The sequence below is a fragment of the Centruroides sculpturatus genome, unplaced genomic scaffold, assembly GCF_000671375.1.
Source record: "Centruroides sculpturatus isolate CEXI.00-Female unplaced genomic scaffold, Cexi_2.0 scaffold776, whole genome shotgun sequence".
Taxonomy (NCBI): domain Eukaryota; kingdom Metazoa; phylum Arthropoda; class Arachnida; order Scorpiones; family Buthidae; genus Centruroides; species Centruroides sculpturatus.
Window position 1 is genome coordinate 238,969 of NW_019385277.1, and position 14,515 is coordinate 253,483.

Sequence of the window (14,515 nt, forward strand, 5' to 3'; positions counted from 1 at the left end):
AAGAGTATCAGTTGATAACAAATCAGTTATATATAAATACCGTAATCATTCAATCGCAGAAAAATTAAAGTTGTTCAGATAGCGCACGAAACAATAAAATATGCCTCCATTATTTTGGTTGATTCTATTCGAATTTCGTATCGTTTTCCTTTTTTCGATCGTACTTCTTATAATTTTCTTATGGTTGAAGAACACAAAATATGCTAAGAATAATAGTCAAGTGCCGTTAGTCGCATCTTTACCAATTTTAAAAAATATCCTGTCTTTGTGGCGCAACAATCTTGACAATGATCTCGGTGTTTGTAAGTATTTTTTAAAGATATAGAATATATTTTTGTTTTGTTACTATTATTCTTTAGATTATGGTTTGTATCCAGAATACTGGATTAATAAAGCTTTCCTTCAATTAGAAGAATAACTTTACGAAATAGTTATTTGAAATAATATTTAGCTAATATATAATAATATTAAGTTATGAAATGCTTTCTAGATATTATTCAATATTTGAATTATATGAGCATAACACATCTAAAAGAAAAAATGTTCAGAATTTGCTGGGCAGGACATAGCTACGTGGCACTTATTCATCCGCAAGTTGCCCAGGTATCAACGTAATTTCTGTGAACGTTTTTATAAAATTTTAAATATTTTAAATTAAATATAATTGTAGGAAGTCTTTAAAAGTTATAATGTGATAAACAAGGATTGGACGTACAATATTTTTCATCCGTGGTTAGAAACTGGACTTCTTACGAGGTAACGAACTTAATAAAGTCATTAGAATTTTAGTAATCGGATTAATCATATACAATACGCAATGCACTTTTAGCTCTGATGGCAAATGGAGAAATCGAAGGAAACTTCTCACTCCCGCATTCCATTTTCGAATTCTTGAAGATTTTCAAGATATCTTTTACGAGCAGTCCAATGTATTAGTGGAAAAATTAAAAGAGACAAAGGCGGGTGAAATAATAAAAATGTCCGAATTAGTCACGCTCTGTACACTCGACATAGTTGGAGGTAAGTAAATATTGGGTAAAGTACGCTTGTAAATAACTTCAGGCTTATACATTAATAATATGTGGTACAGATTCTGCAATGGGAGTTAAATTAAATGCTCAACTTAGTACTGATAATGAATATGTTAAAGCGGTTAAAAAGTAAGCACTTTTTCTATCTTAGAGTAGTTGTTTTACTTATCAATTTTTATACAAACGACCGCACGGACTTATTGATTTAATCTCTAAAATAAAATTTACTATTATATTCTAGCGTTACACGATCGATTGTTCAATGGTTCTCAAAACCGTGGTATTGGTTTCCACCATTATTCTACGTGAGTTCTTTGGGAAAGAATATGAGGAAAGATATCATATTACTTCACGATTTTGCCAGAAAGGTACGAATTTTATTTATAATTCACTAAAATCATTTCATTTTATGTGAAAATTATAACAGGTTATAAGAAGGAGGAAAGAAATAGTAATAGAAGAAATAGAAGAGAATCAAACAATGGATGACTTCCAAGAAGAAAGAGAGATATTGGGAATCAAGAAGCGCAGAGCATTTCTCGATTTATTGTTATATCATCACCTAAACGACGGAAGTTTAACTGAAGAGGACATTAGAGAAGAAGTCGATACCTTTATGTTCGAAGTAAGATATTAATTTGTTCATATCAATAAAACATTGCTTGCTCGTCTTTTTAATCAGTTTAGATCCGCCTGTCTTCAGAATCATCTTTTCGTCTTCTTAATTTTTTTTCCTTCTGCCTTGTGATTCGTTATAATCTTAGGTGTTCTATTATTATATAAATAAAATAATCATTTTATCGTCTTCGAGGGACACGACACTACGTCAATGGGAATTAGCTGGACGTTATTTCTTCTCGGTTTGTATCAGGATGCCCAAGAAAAAGTGTTTCGAGAATTAAATGACATATTTGGTGACGACACGAACAGGACAATAAAAACGGATGATCTGAAGGAGATGAAATACTTGGAACGTGTCATTAAGGTAAAATATTTTCCTCTTTGATAATATTCAATTTATTATTCATTATATGATTCGATTAAATTTAAACTCTTTACAAGGAATCTCTGCGATTGCATCCTTCGGTTCCATTTATTTTGAGGAGAGCCAGTGAAGAATTAAAAATTGGCAAGAAATTTCTTTACAGTTAAAAATTATATAATCGCTAAATCATAGTTTTATTTCTATAAAAATGATGTTAAATATTTCAGGAGAATATACAATTCCACGAAATTCGTCAATTTTCGTTTACATTTATGGAATTCATCACAATCCAGAAGTTTATGAAAATCCCGAAATATTCGATCCCGATCGTTTCTTGCCAGAGAATTGTGAAAATCGTCATCCTTTTGCCTACGTACCATTCTCGGCCGGTCCTAGAAATTGCATAGGTGAGATCATTTTGCCAATATTTATTGACGTGTGCGAAGTTCCTGTCTAAATTTCATTTTTTAACACAGGACAACGCTTTGCAATGAATGTATTAAAAACTGTTTGTGCCAATGTGTTGAGAAACTTCAAAGTTCGTTCTACGCAGCATCGAGACAAAGTTGTTGTATCGGGAGATATTATTCTTCGTCCTAAAGAGGGAATAAAATTATTTGTAGAAAAGAGATAAATCGTAAAAGATTCCGTAATATTAGTAATTTCGTTCCTTTGTGTTATAAAAATTATTATCACAGCAACGTCCAATCTTGAATATTGTCATTAATAGTTATGCAAATAAATATTTTTATTTAATTTAAGTATTTGTTTTCCGAGTATAAATCAAATTCAATTGTTACAAATTGTAAAAATATTGTATTTAAGACAATTATTTCTTTGCCTTAAGATATGAATTACAGCAAGTTTCAATGTATGTACCGGTACTTAAGTTACTATATTCAATTTGTCTTCCTAAATATGCGATAAATATTTGGAATAATAATAATGATAATATTACTTTTAATTAATTAGTTGTTAATCATGTAATAATTAATTAAATTATAACGTAATTATTTATATCAGAAATTGTTATTAATTAACGAAAATGTAAAATTTAAACGTCAAACATGTTTTATTAATCATTGTAAATATTCATAATACTTTTGTATTTGTAAATATCATTTAATCATGGTTTATTGTGTATTATTGTATTCGTCTAATAATTTCTAAATAAAATATTTTTCGTATTACATTGTAATTTTGTAATATAATTAACATAAACATATGCAACGTCTCTAAAACTTGATAATATCCTTTATCATAAACATTGCCTTTTATAGATAAAATTCGTGATTAAAGTACAGTTGCATATTCTTTATCATTGTTATTATAAAAATAGGTAAATACTTTACTGCGTAGTTTCTAATAGATTTATTCATATTAAAGCAACATTTTATTGTTCGACAATGCTATATGTTCAAAATAACACAAGCCATCTTTCAATGAATAATACAATGGTAACAGTATATGAATTATTTACAAACAGGCTCTATTTTAACAACAGTTTCGAATTTCTTCGCGTATTCTGGGAGGTAATCCCAGAACACGCGAAGAATACCTCCCAGAAACTCTAAAGCTAATCTCGTCTTCTATATATATCACATTTTTTTGTTCTTCCTCTTAGTAGAAGTTTGAACTGATTAATAAATGTAGGTGTTCAATACATTAACACGTCCAGTACTTATAAGTTTTATTTCTTATTATATATTAATTACAGATTGAGCATTGATAGACTATTCTGTTTTAAAGCCTTCCACGTGTTAGACTGAAATAATAAATTTAAAAAATGAAATATTTTTATTAACGTGAAGATTTATTTTTATAATTTTAAAAAAATTTCCAACAAAACTATAAGTAGCGATGTTGAATGTTTAACGATTGTTGTTCATTTAATGCTTAAAAGTAATTTCTTATTAATGTTCTGTTTAATCTAGCAATATTAATTTTACAAATAATAATATGACAACAATAGCCATGCGAGGTGATACGGGAAATCGCGACTTCAATATCAAATTTCCGGTGATGAGTAACGTATACATATAAGGTGTGTTAAATTAATAATTAAATTCGTTACGCATTATTTTAATACTCTATATTAAATGATAGTAGAGAACGATACAGCAAATGTAACAATGAGAATGTACGCTTCAAAATATTTAATAATCACATAAATGTAATACTGTACTTCTGTAGTTCTGATATAAGTGTAACAATTAAAAGTATGTTTAGAGTTTCAAATAAATTTAGAACATTATATTAATAAATTTATTAAATAAACAGAAAAATTTTTTGACTCGTTATATCGGTCTAACATACGTATAAAATTATACGGAGTGCAACCTGACGCTTCCTGCTTTACAGTGAATTGTGTTCCTGATATAACTTTTATTTCTCAGTTTATTTTTGAAGCTACGACCGATCGAAAAATGCTATTCTTTTCCAAAAGACAATAAATGATGCGTGTAATCCTTTGAAATATCAGCTGGCTTAATGAATGTTAATAAAACTACTTCTTTATTATTTTTTACAAACTTTATTTTATTTAATAATAAAGAAAAATATAAAATAATTTAATTTAAAATTCTAAATAAAATCATTGAAATTAAAATAAATATAAATATTTATGAGAAATCTGTGACGAAATCTTCACATCGACAATATCTAAAGTGATTTTTTTAATCTCGGTATGGTGTGTCTAACAATATAAATCTAATCTATAAAAGAGGTTCAAATTCTGAAATATAGGCTGTAATATTATTAACTTTCTTTTTTTTTGCAAGATATCTTATCACTAACATAACAAGGAAATAACTAGAAATATTTTTCGACTTTGCTTCTTGTCAGTCACGCTGTATTGAAAGTTTACATATTCAAATTGTTTTGTTAATAAAATCAACGTTCACGTATAAACACAGGATCGCATAAATAATATTTTACAGAAAAAATATCAATGCTTGATTTACTTTTCGATTATAGTAATAATAAAATCCATGTTATTAATTAAAAATACCTATTTTATCAGAATAATTATCAGTTAAATATTATTGCTAATGTGAAGTGCGTAAACAGAAACAATAACGATGAAATGACGAGTAATTGAAATTAGTTTATAATCGGAGAAAAATATACATTTGCTTTTTCTACAAAACTTACTCGGCCATACAGGAGATCCTAGTGTTATTACGAGCCTTATCTCAGTGTTCATTAACAATATTTTTGTTTACTGTATTCTTTTAAAGAATTGAAGTCGCGAAGATTCGGAAGATCTCGCTATTATTTCTACATTTATTAATGTTTAGTAAGTTATGTAGAAAATGTTACCCGAATAAGAAATATCAAATGTTTTTTAGCTGGAAAAAAAGCATAAGATAAACGGTTAAAGATGACAAAACTATTAACCAATCTTATCATGATCAGTTGGAACGAAATATGCTCAAAACAAGCTGCTCGTCTATAAATAGAATATTTTCAGTGAGATTTAAATAATGACATATGTATGAGGGATCACGGAAGTATTAACAAGAATCAACGAATAAAGATGTATTCTAGCATATATGGAGAAAAGAAAGACGAAATTTTAGAGCTTTTAGAAAATAAATAGTTTATTAAGAGAAATAATAAAAGAAAAAATACAAAATACTTGAATGAAGGAGAGAGAGAGAGAGAGAGAGAGAAAGTTTGTTAATGATTCAAAAGAAAAGACAAGTTCAGTTTTGAAAAGGGAGTTGGAACATCGTGCAAAATAGAAGAACGAGATGGACTCGTCTTTGGACCCGCTTCACTCGGATCAAAAAAGAAATAAGTAACTATTATGTTAAGATTTTTTTACAAGAGGCGTAGTCACTTTTACACCCAGGAACATAATACTTAGAAGGCATTATTACACGAAGATCAAACGATTTCTATATTAACAAACCTGCTACAGCAGTAACCAATGTGGCTCGACTCGCTGACAGTTCCGGTCTTCTGACAAAGCTTTACTCTAGACGCTTTTTCGACACACTTCTTACGGAAGTTCTTCGACCTTATATTCTAGCAATTGTGACAGAGTTACATAGATTAGCTGTCTCCAACCTTTCTGACCTCACGGACCACTAAATTCACAGTTATAAATCCCGCGGACCACTATCATACATTTTAAAACGATACAAACATCTATAGAATAATAATCATAAAAGTTACATTTTACTTTATTAATATGGAATTCAATTGTTTAATTACTTTGTTGCCGCTTGTTTGAAATAAGTTTATAGATTCTCGGCTCTTTTCCACGAAAGACGGCAATCGCACTCGTAATATTATTTATTGATTTATTGACATTATTATTTATCGATAATAGTCATTTCGTGTTTGTTTTAGATTCGAATAAGAAACCCTCAATCAGTGAGAAAAATCAAAAGCATTTTGCATATCTTTCTCAATAATCGCGAGTTGATCGATGCCCAAATTTCTCCACTAAGCATCAAAATGTTCTTGCAGACTATAAGTGGGGCTATCACGGACCACCGGTTGGCGACCCTGACAGATGACCGGCACGACACTGTTGTTATCAAAAAAGCACGATGTACGGGGACTACTAATTTGAGATCGAGAGTTAAATATCAGAGAATATATGATTGAAAATTGCAGCTCGGAATTGCTATAAAAATACAATACTGTATTTCTATTAATTAAATATTATTTAAAATAAAAGTGGATTGCCAACAAACATTTCGTGATAATTAATTTTATTTATATTTTCTTCAGTTACAAAATTGAAAATCTAAAATTTTCATAACGTTCAAACACGCAAATAAATAACAATGATCAGTTTAAGTGTGATGAGAATTGAGAATGTAGAAAATATTTGTTTACAAAATGAGTTTTTAATCATTACAAAATTCATTTACAAGAACAGAATTTATTGAGTAGCTTTAGATTTAGATATTATCTTCTTTCTATCTTTCTTCTTCAGACCGTCCATGTTACCTTTCAAGAGATTTGCGTAAGTCTGTAAAAAATAATGGCACCATAAAGAGTAATGCCACCCGCTATATAATACTATGGTAAAGTTCGCGTAGTAATGGATTAAAATAGTAACGAAAAATAGAGAAAATTGAAACGAGGCAACAACTCGGATAATCTACCAGGCTTATAAGATTATTTTACGTGCATATTAATCGTCAAAGTCATTTGGATTATTATCAAGTGTTGAAATTTGTGTTATTCTCACAGTTGATGAAAGCAAATTTCTTTAAATATTTGTGTCAAAATATACACATTTAAGTTGATTTCTTTACATGTGCAACAAAAGTGGTCAAGTTTTATCTTATGTTCCACTGTATCCAACCTACATTGGCTACTTTTTGAGTTGATCGAAAGGTTTGTTTGGTTTTTAAATAAAAATAAAACATATTTATTTTTGTCAATAACTTTATGGAACAAAGTATTTATTGTTTTGCTCCGCTACTTTTACCATTTTTCGGGCAACATCTTGTCAAGCTATTTATCTTTTTGAACAAAGAACTCTTCTGAGTGCCTTTTGCAGTCTTCCACGAGATTGAAATTTTTTCCACGAAGAGAGCTTTGCAGAGGGAAATAAATACAAATTCGAAAGTGCAATGTTTGGTGAAAACTGTGAATGAACCGGAACTTACCAGCCAAGCTTTAACAGCTTTGCCTGGTCCTGATGGAAGATTACGCATTTTCTGTTGACTAATACTGGATGTTTTTTGTCGAGTGTTGCTTTCAGCTTGTATGAATGGCTTTCCGGGCAATAGAGGACTTTTCCTTCCGATCTCGCCGTAAACGTGGAATAGACGTTTCTTTGACCGTCTTTTGGTATGTTTGGTGATGGTTTATTTCGCTTGCCCCGTTATCTCTTCCGTTTCATATTATTATGGAATATCCATTTTTCGTCACCTGTCACGATCTGTTTTCAAAACGGAACGTTTTCGTTATGGTTAGGTAGAGAATCAACTGCAGAAATATGATCACAGAAGATTTTTTTTTTTGCTTAACTTACAGTAAGCGTCAAAATCCTCTCAAAGTTTGCACGCACTATAAAAAAATAGCAAAAACTATTCGATATGCGTAAGTAAATATAAAAGAAAATAAATCAGCCGTAAGCTGATTTATTTCCTGTTTTGTTTCCACCAGCCTTAATGTACGTACAGACACCATAAGATTCTTCATTTCATTCCGTTCTCTACACGCTATCCTATATATCACCCCGCCACTTCCCCTTTACCTTTCCCTTTCTAACCCCCATTTCCACCCCAGGTTACACCTGACTCCTCGGTTTCACCAACTTTTAATCCAAAACTGTTCCAAGGCCTCGAAACTTTGGATAAACGTCATTGTATAATAAATTGCACTAATTAGGTAGTGTTTTTCAACCGTTTTTATCTTATGGCATACTTGAACCTATAAATAAATTTCCGCGAAAAAATCACATGATTTAAAGCCGTGTTTGTAAACATTCTACCACCGTATTATTGGCGACTTGACTTAATTCTTTTTTGTCTATATTTTTTATGAATTAAATAAAACAGTCTTGTTCTTTCAAATAACAGCAGATTACAATAATAGTAATTTAAATTAGTAATTTTCATTTATATAAGAGAAACAAGTAACATTAAGTCTTAATTTGCATTTAAAAGTGACACGATCATTGCCTTAGAAACCTGCCCAGAGTCCCGCTATAGTTAAAATAATTTGAACTAAGTATATTAGATCATATATACAATTCTAGATACATTTTTGATTTAAAGAAAATTTCATTTTAAATGAAATAACCTGGGGTTACGCGCATATAATTTTCCTTGCGAATATATATTTTGTACTACATTATGTATACGCTTATTTAATATAACAACGAAAAGCTCTTGTAATCAATTTAAAAAGTTTATTTATCTTGTACTTTCGTACGTCTGCCGAATTGTAGTGGCTTCTCTTGTTAAAATGGTAAAACAGGTACGGTACAGTACTTTATAAATGGGAGCAAAGCTGGTTGTAACAAGCTAGTTGATTTTAATTCGAATCAATATTGATTAGGTCAATACAAATACTAAAATGATTGACAACGATTTAAAAATAACTGATAAAATGACACATTTTAAATATTTTAAGTAATTTTTGTATAATTTGTGATAATGTATTTCAGAAAATTGCAAACAGATTAAAATTGTTGTACAGTATTTGAAATAAAATGAATATGCACATTGACAATTCTGTTATGAAACAAGTGAGACAACTTTAAAAAATTAAAACAAAAACTTTATCTTATAAAGTGTGTCTTTAGTAGCAGTTCACATTCGTAATTCTCAATATTGTGAATTTGAAAACACGTAAAAGTGTTTAGCAAAAAAATTTAAGTTAAAATATTGCATGGCACTTTGATTTTTTAACATTACTAGCAGATGAGCCCGGCGTTTCTCGGGCAAAAAATAACAACAGCAAAGATTAAGATTATTAAAGTATTTCGTAGTCTTCTGTTATATTACATTATAGTAATTGATTTATAATTACAAACATTACCTTTCGTTATGGTTTATTTTAAAAATTCGCCCACCAGTGGCCAAGCGGTTCCATTCCCCGAACACTGGAAGTTCGGTCGTGGTTTCTCGCCTGGCCAGGACGGCACACCACGTGGAGTTTTCCGGGTTTTTATTATGATGGACCGCTGTGTTTTTCTATATCATACTTGAAAATAACTCTCGAAACTCGTTCAATCCGTAGACCGAATGAGTTTTGACTGTGGATACGTTTTTGGTGCCAAATATCATGACTTGTGCAACAGCTATGTTTTCCCATAATATCTTGCTGAATATATTTGATCAATTTGAATCCTGCCAAAAATTAAGAAGATACTTCTAGTAGTTTTTGCGTGACAGATTTTTGCCTTTTTTCTAAAATATACCTTCCTGGATAGAACGAATTTTCGGGTGCATGTATTCAATTGATGTGTGTCTCAAATTAAAAAAAATGCAAAATATAATTTACGATTTAGCGCAGGCAGATTATCCTAAAGATTATATTTTAAAAATACAGTCTACAAAATCTGAAATGTATATTTTTTAATTAAGAAGAATGAATTTATGGTTGTATTCAAAGACGAACAGAAAAATCATTACGGATTAAGTAAGTACATAATTTTGATGATTAAATCATTTTACGTTATTGAAAACGATGCCTGCATTTGTAAATCATCGAAACGGCTAATCCTGTGAATATTGTAAAGCCTAATAAACGGAAGAAGCCTGGAACGGAAGGTTGATTTCTTTCCCACCACGTTCGTTTAAATGGAAGATCAACCACATCCTGAGAACAAAGAGGAATGTTACGTAAATCTACTCTACGTTGAAAAAGTAAAAAATTTAATTTATTACATTTGCGGGAGCTTCTGTTTGCCATATTTCTTCTTCTCGAATCTTTCCCATTGCATAAAGTACCTCTCTAGCAGCTCTTTCTCCTGCTTGAATAGCACCTTCCATATATCCCGTCCAAGTAGTTCCAGTTTCTGTTCCTGCAAAATATATTCTTCCTACCGGATTCCTTAAGATTCTGTTTTAGTAATACCAATTAACAAAATACTTCGTTAATTTCATAAAATTTTCAAGAAATAATAATATCTTACTTTCCATATCTGGTTAAAAATCCCGGGGGAAACATAGCCGTGTAACAACCTCCCGAATATTGTTCTTCCATCCAATTATATTCTTCGTAATGTATTGGCTACATTTTATTACAAGGATATACATATTATTACAATTAGTTACTTTATATATAATGAATCAAAATTTACTATAATTTTCTACACTATTATTCATATTGTACAGTAATCTTTATGTTTGCAATATTGCTGGCTTTTCAAAAACGTCATAATGTTTCTCAAATAGTAACCAAATGCAATTATGTTCCTAAAACTGACAGTTTGAGCTAGGTAATACCACAAGAGATGGTCAATAAAAATTTGACATTACAGTATATAGTCATAATGAAAACATTTATACGAGCCATAAAAGTGTGGTTTGGTTTGATGGTATAAAGCAACCCAACGTGGGCGATCTGACAATGGGGTGTGTCTCCTCGGATAACTTTCTATAGAAACTCTCTATTTACATTTTTGACACAAAGAAAACTCGAAGGATTAGTCGCGCGTGGACACTCCTTTGGTCAGGCACGAATCCATTACCGACTACTTGTGTCGAGTAGTTTTAATACACTCGGACACTCGCGGGTCGAGTCGCAAAAGCGAATAGTTGTAAAGTGGTATTTTTTGTTTTCCACTCGTTACTGTTATTACTATTCGAGAAATTTCATTTTATAATTCCTAATTATAATTGAAAGTAAGAAAACATATTTTAAAACGTTCATTAATGTTTTCTACTCATATCGAAAATACTTTTATCAAATCCCATAAATTTATTTAATTCCAGAAAATACATACGTCAATATTACCTCTAGAAATTCACTCAAGCCGAACACATTATAAAGACATTTGGCAAAAATGTTCTTTCTTTCTTCTTTTGAAAGAGGAGTTAAATTTCGTACTTTGTCTGCTCCTACAAATCTTAAAGTAAAAACTGAGTTAATTAATTTAAGTATATTGTGGTTTTAATTAAAAAACTTGTGTTTTAAATTAAATTTAATGGTAAAATGGTTAGTTATGGATTATTATTTTTTATTTTGCTAAGAATTTTCAGTACAATTTAAATAACAAACCCTATCAAGGCTGGATAGCTTCCATCGGGTTTAGTGTCATCATATGTAGCAGCAATTGGATTGCCATCATCCGTATCAACCAAAGTTGAACCACAGTAACCTAAAACAACTTGGTAATTATTAATTCGACAGATAGCTTCTTATTTTTAACTTAAATCTTGCCTTTTTGTCTCCAGAACTGCGTTCGATAATATAAGATGCATTTCATGACAGATCCCATTGGACATCTTTGGATCATTTGATTTCTTACAGCAGGAAGTGGTGGATCGTAATGAATTTTCATTTGTAAAATAGGTGGAATGGCCAAAATTACAAAATTTGCCTGCAAATTTACGATTTATTTTCATCGAAAAACATATTTCAGCCAATTTTAATGAAATTAATTAATTTAATCGTCAGTTTAATAAGTTAAATTTTTAAAGTAAATTATATAAAATATATATGTATTTATTTACTGTATATGTATTTCCATTTAACGTTTTCACTATTACTTCTTCGTTCTTTTGAATTATGTTTACAACTGGTGAATTCATTTTTACTGCATCTAAAAGAATAGCAAACGAGTGAATTTGATATCAAGAAATTTTATTAAAACTTCTAAAATTTAATTTTTTTACTCGATTTTATTAAATAAGTAAATTCTTGCAATTTAATTGAAAAATTTAAGTAATATACCTCCCAATCTAGCTGCAATACGTTCACTTATTTGTTGACTTCCTCCAACGAATTTTCTTTCCTGTTAATAAAATTTTCCAATAAGTTTCGGTTCCTTTATCTGTTGTATCGATTTCTACAAGGTGATTCAAATGTATTCGTACAAATCAGAGACCACTCGAAGGAACGTGTGACGCGTGTGTGCATATAACATCAGACGTATTAACACGTTATGAGTGAAAGAAAAGCATTCGTATATTTACTTAATAACAATTCACATATATCATTTTCTATGACCTATAAATAAGTGCATAGTAGGGTAAACCTTTTGTTCGTTTTTGGAGACTTGAATCATCCTGTATAGTGTTAAATGCATAGAAATTACATACTTGTCCTCCGTTTGATACATTCATCATTTTCATTGTGCCCTGACATAGTTTGGTGTACCATAAAATCCATAAAAGTGAACTTTCGTAACTTGAAGAAACCATATATAATTCAATAAGAATATTAGCTATAGCTTTACCCTGCCTGAAAATAGCAAAAATGGAAGTTTTAATATTTGAATTTATAACATAATTTATAATATTGTAAAATTTGTATTTAAAATAGTTTTGTTATATACCTTGTATAACAGATCTTTTCACAAAAATCGTGATAAGTCATAGTATCCCATTCCTCGGCATGTGGTGCTTTCCAAGGTTCATTGACAGGAATCTATTCGACATTTTTGAAAGTTAGATAAATAAAATAATTAACGAATAAAAAATTTTCTATAACTTTATACCTCTTCGCCCATTTTATCGATAGTTCTTAAGAAATTATTAACATCCATTTGTACCAATGGATTCCAAAAAGACACTGGAGATGCTGCAAGATAAGGATATCTTTTTCCCTTAAATAGTTAATGATTGCCGAATTATTTAGGTTTAATTGATTATTCACATCTTAAATTAAACGAAACTAACTTTAGAATAAAATAAGAGCTTTTCATTCTCTTCTATTATGTAGTTTTCTACTCCCAATTCCTTGGACAATCTGAAGAGATGATTTTGAGATGGTCCAACATACGATCCTCCTAAGTCTACGTATCCAACCAACGGATCCTAATGACAAATTTAGTACGTATCTTGTTCATTTTAAACTATTCATTAAGAACAATTACAATTTCATTTAATTGATGCAAATTATAATAGTTATAAAATATAGCCATAGAAGAACTAATTGATAAAAAATTATAATAGTAAAACACAATGATTATAGTTAAACGGAGTTTAAAATTTTATTTTATATAAGAAGGTTTAAAGAACACACAGCTATTATCCATTTTCAAAATTGTATCAACCTAAATAATGGGATAGAAATGGGAATATGGTAACGTCATTGAAAATCATAAAATGGGTGGCAAATGTGAAGTCGGATAGTGTAATATTGATACACGAACCGAGACACTGAAGCCGTGAGGTTCGTTTTGTATAGTTGTAAATTTTAATTTTAATTGTGGTTTTTTGTTAATATATATTTTCTAACAATTATTTTTTAATTTGTAGCCCGAAGAGGAATTGGAAAATAACAATCGGAAATGCATTGTTAAATAGGCGAATAAAGTGAATTGATTTAATCTTGGCCTCTGTTTATTGCGGGTAATTAATACGTCATTTCTTTAAAAAAAACTTTAATATTATTTACGTCTATATTACAATTATTTCCTTTGCAATGTGGGGTCCGAGGAGATTGGCGGTATTTTAAGTGAACTAGTGGTGTCTACATACTGAAAATAATTAATCTAATTTGAAATAATGCGGAATTTAAGAATATAATGAATTTATAACTTTTAAGACTTTAAAAAGAATTACAGTAGAACGTCGATTTTCCGAATCAATTGGGGACTGGGGTTGTCCGGATAACTGATATTTCGGATAACTGATTTACGTACGAAAAAATAGTTTAACGTATCCGATTTCGAAATTTTTCTCCGTTGCGTGTCGCTTGGCGTTGAATTTTCGTCGATGTTAAGCCTAACAAAGACTATTGTATCGTTAAAAATTATTTTTTTATTTTGTACAAACAAAATAAATATATTGAAAAATATAAAAATAATAAAAAATTATACTTCAGATGTTAATTTAGTATCAAAAAC

At 29.9% G+C, this 14,515-nt stretch overlaps 2 protein-coding genes across 6 annotated transcripts; one reads left to right on the forward strand and one right to left on the reverse strand.

The window, feature by feature from the left end:
• The first annotated feature begins 82 nt into the window (after window positions 1-82).
• LOC111637082 (cytochrome P450 4C1-like) lies at window positions 83-2,984 on the forward strand. Of its 2 annotated transcripts, none has more exons than XM_023382491.1 (11): window positions 83-302; window positions 491-603; window positions 671-756; window positions 830-1,020; window positions 1,091-1,160; window positions 1,273-1,336; window positions 1,459-1,656; window positions 1,843-2,016; window positions 2,094-2,160; window positions 2,244-2,423; window positions 2,493-2,984. In XM_023382491.1, the coding sequence occupies exons 1-11, from the start codon at window positions 101-103 to the stop codon at window positions 2,648-2,650; spliced, it is 1,503 nt and encodes a 500-aa protein (XP_023238259.1). In that variant the 5' UTR covers window positions 83-100; the 3' UTR covers window positions 2,651-2,984. The 2 variants fall into 2 exon arrangements, with proteins under 2 accessions (XP_023238259.1, XP_023238258.1); XM_023382490.1 differs by having other exon boundaries at window positions 1,273-1,399; window positions 2,493-2,982.
• A 6,622-nt stretch (window positions 2,985-9,606) lies between these two features.
• Window positions 9,607-13,475, reverse strand: LOC111637088 (amine oxidase [flavin-containing] B-like). Of its 4 annotated transcripts, none has more exons than XM_023382497.1 (12): window positions 13,344-13,468; window positions 13,163-13,270; window positions 13,001-13,092; window positions 12,765-12,906; window positions 12,397-12,457; window positions 12,177-12,265; window positions 11,884-12,043; window positions 11,722-11,821; window positions 11,458-11,569; window positions 10,634-10,731; window positions 10,386-10,551; window positions 9,607-10,317 (listed from the first exon to the last, which is right to left on the reverse strand). In XM_023382497.1, exons 2-12 carry the CDS (start codon window positions 13,208-13,210, stop codon window positions 10,174-10,176), a joined length of 1,212 nt encoding a protein of 403 aa, XP_023238265.1. In that variant the 5' UTR covers window positions 13,211-13,270; window positions 13,344-13,468; the 3' UTR covers window positions 9,607-10,173. The 4 variants fall into 4 exon arrangements, 3 of the variants coding, with proteins under 3 accessions (XP_023238265.1, XP_023238266.1, XP_023238264.1); XM_023382498.1 differs by having other exon boundaries at window positions 9,609-10,317; window positions 10,386-10,560; window positions 13,344-13,475; XM_023382496.1 differs by having other exon boundaries at window positions 9,609-10,317; window positions 10,386-10,560; window positions 13,163-13,245; window positions 13,344-13,432.
• Window positions 13,476-14,515: the final 1,040 nt, after the last annotated feature.